Consider the following 1,650-nt stretch of genomic DNA (forward strand, 5'->3'; position numbering starts at 1 on the left):
CGAGTGAAGGTTTTTCTGCTCCAACCCCACTTCCCTTTGTTCATCTACTGAGTTCCCAGTCTACACACACTGTGGCACTGACCGTGTTGACCTGGGAAGCCATCTTTATCAGATACCCACCATTTAAGTGCATCTTAAGAGGACATGTACTTATTTATTCCCTGACTGTGTGTATGGAGCATTAGCAATGTACAGAATGTGTTTAACATGGCAAGAAAAATTCTTTACATTTGTAAAATTCTTTTCCATTTGATTTATAGTAAACGTTCTGTGGTTTATGTGGGATAGATCGAATGAAGCCCACTTTACAGATAAGCTTTTCTTAATCACTTGACCTTCACTGTTACAGGGAAGAGGCAGATGTCCTACGTGAAGGTCTGAAGGAGCTGGAAAGAGCCATGTATACGGAGGCCGAAGACCAGCTGTCTAAGGAGAGGCTTTTGAGTGCGTTTCCCAAGTTGAAAGCGGAGCTTGTGGAGCGCATAAGAAAGCTCCACGAGCTTGCAGATGAGGTTGACAGGGTTCACAAGAACTGCACCATCTCCAACATAGTAACCGGCTCCACTGGCGCTGCGTCTGGCGTCCTGTCCATCCTTGGTCTGGGTCTGGCACCTTTCACAGCAGGGACCAGTCTGGCACTCTTGGCTGTTGGAGCGGGGCTGGGAGCAGCATCTGCTGTGGCCCAAGTGTCCACCAGCATCGTGGAATACTCAAGCGAGTCATCCGCAAAAGCCCAAGCCAGTCACCTGACATCAACTGATTTTGACAAAGGGAAGGTAGTTGCCAAGGGTCTGTCTGATATCATACCCCAAATTAGTTCCTTAGCAGTTAAAAGCGTCCAAGCCCTGGAAAACATTGCAAAGAATGTTCGTGCCATCAAGCTAGCCAAAGTCAAACCTCGCCTAGTAGTCAATGCCAGGCGCTTCGTGACAGCTCAGAGAGTCTCAGTTCGAAGTGGCAGGCAGGTGCAGAAAGCTTTTGGAGGCACTGCTCTGGCAATGACCAAAGGAGCCCGGATCATGGGTGCAGCCACCGCAGGTCTCTGCCTTGTAATGGATGTGGTCAACCTTGTGAAAGACTCAGAGCACTTGCAAAAGGGGGCAAAGGCCGAGTCAGCTGACGAGATGAGGCAGCAGGCCCGGGAGCTGGAGAACAAGTTGGAGAAGCTCACCAAGATCTATGAAAGTCTGAAGGAGGGCCCGAATCCATGACCCCTGAGCAGGGCAGGGAGCAGGGACATGTGTGGGACAAAGACATGGAGGTACCTTATTAGAGGGGAAAAGAGGGCAAAATAAAGAATTTGGATTCGGGTGTTGAGGAGTTTGGTATTTCTATAGCTGAGCCCAGTAAGGGAGGGGTTAATGCAGATGGCTGGGTTGGGCAAAGAGAGGAAGGAACATGGAACCTGGAATAAGGAGGGAGGGGGCTAGAGAGTGAGGGGACTGGACTAAAGAGGACACAGGGGACACGAATCAAGAGAGGCGTGGAGGAACAAGCGATGGGAAGGCCAGGAATAATGAAATTAGAATTGTTGGAATGTGTGAGAAGATGATGGGTTTGATCTTGTCATCTTTATACTTAGTTCTGAGCCTTCCTGAAGCTGACAATTGCTACTCAGGGAAGGATTTGACCACCGATCTGAGCAAAGAC

The 1,650-nt window shown here is 49.2% G+C and overlaps 1 protein-coding gene across 1 annotated transcript; it reads left to right on the forward strand.

Moving 5' to 3' along the window:
• Positions 1-285: 285 nt before the first annotated feature.
• LOC116629750 (apolipoprotein L3-like) lies at positions 286-1,305 on the forward strand. Its single transcript, XM_032399978.1, has one exon. It carries the CDS (start codon positions 399-401, stop codon positions 1,209-1,211), a length of 813 nt encoding a protein of 270 aa, XP_032255869.1. The 5' UTR covers positions 286-398; the 3' UTR covers positions 1,212-1,305.
• Positions 1,306-1,650: the final 345 nt, after the last annotated feature.

Source organism: Phoca vitulina, unplaced genomic scaffold (assembly GCF_004348235.1).
Source record: "Phoca vitulina isolate PV1807 unplaced genomic scaffold, GSC_HSeal_1.0 scaffold2748, whole genome shotgun sequence".
NCBI lineage: Eukaryota > Metazoa > Chordata > Mammalia > Carnivora > Phocidae > Phoca > Phoca vitulina.

Bases quoted from the DNA above. Each gene is read 5' to 3' on its own strand.
- LOC116629750 (XM_032399978.1), top strand. From the start codon at position 399: ATGTATACGGAGGCCGAAGACCAGCTGTCTAAGGAGAGGCTTTTGAGT.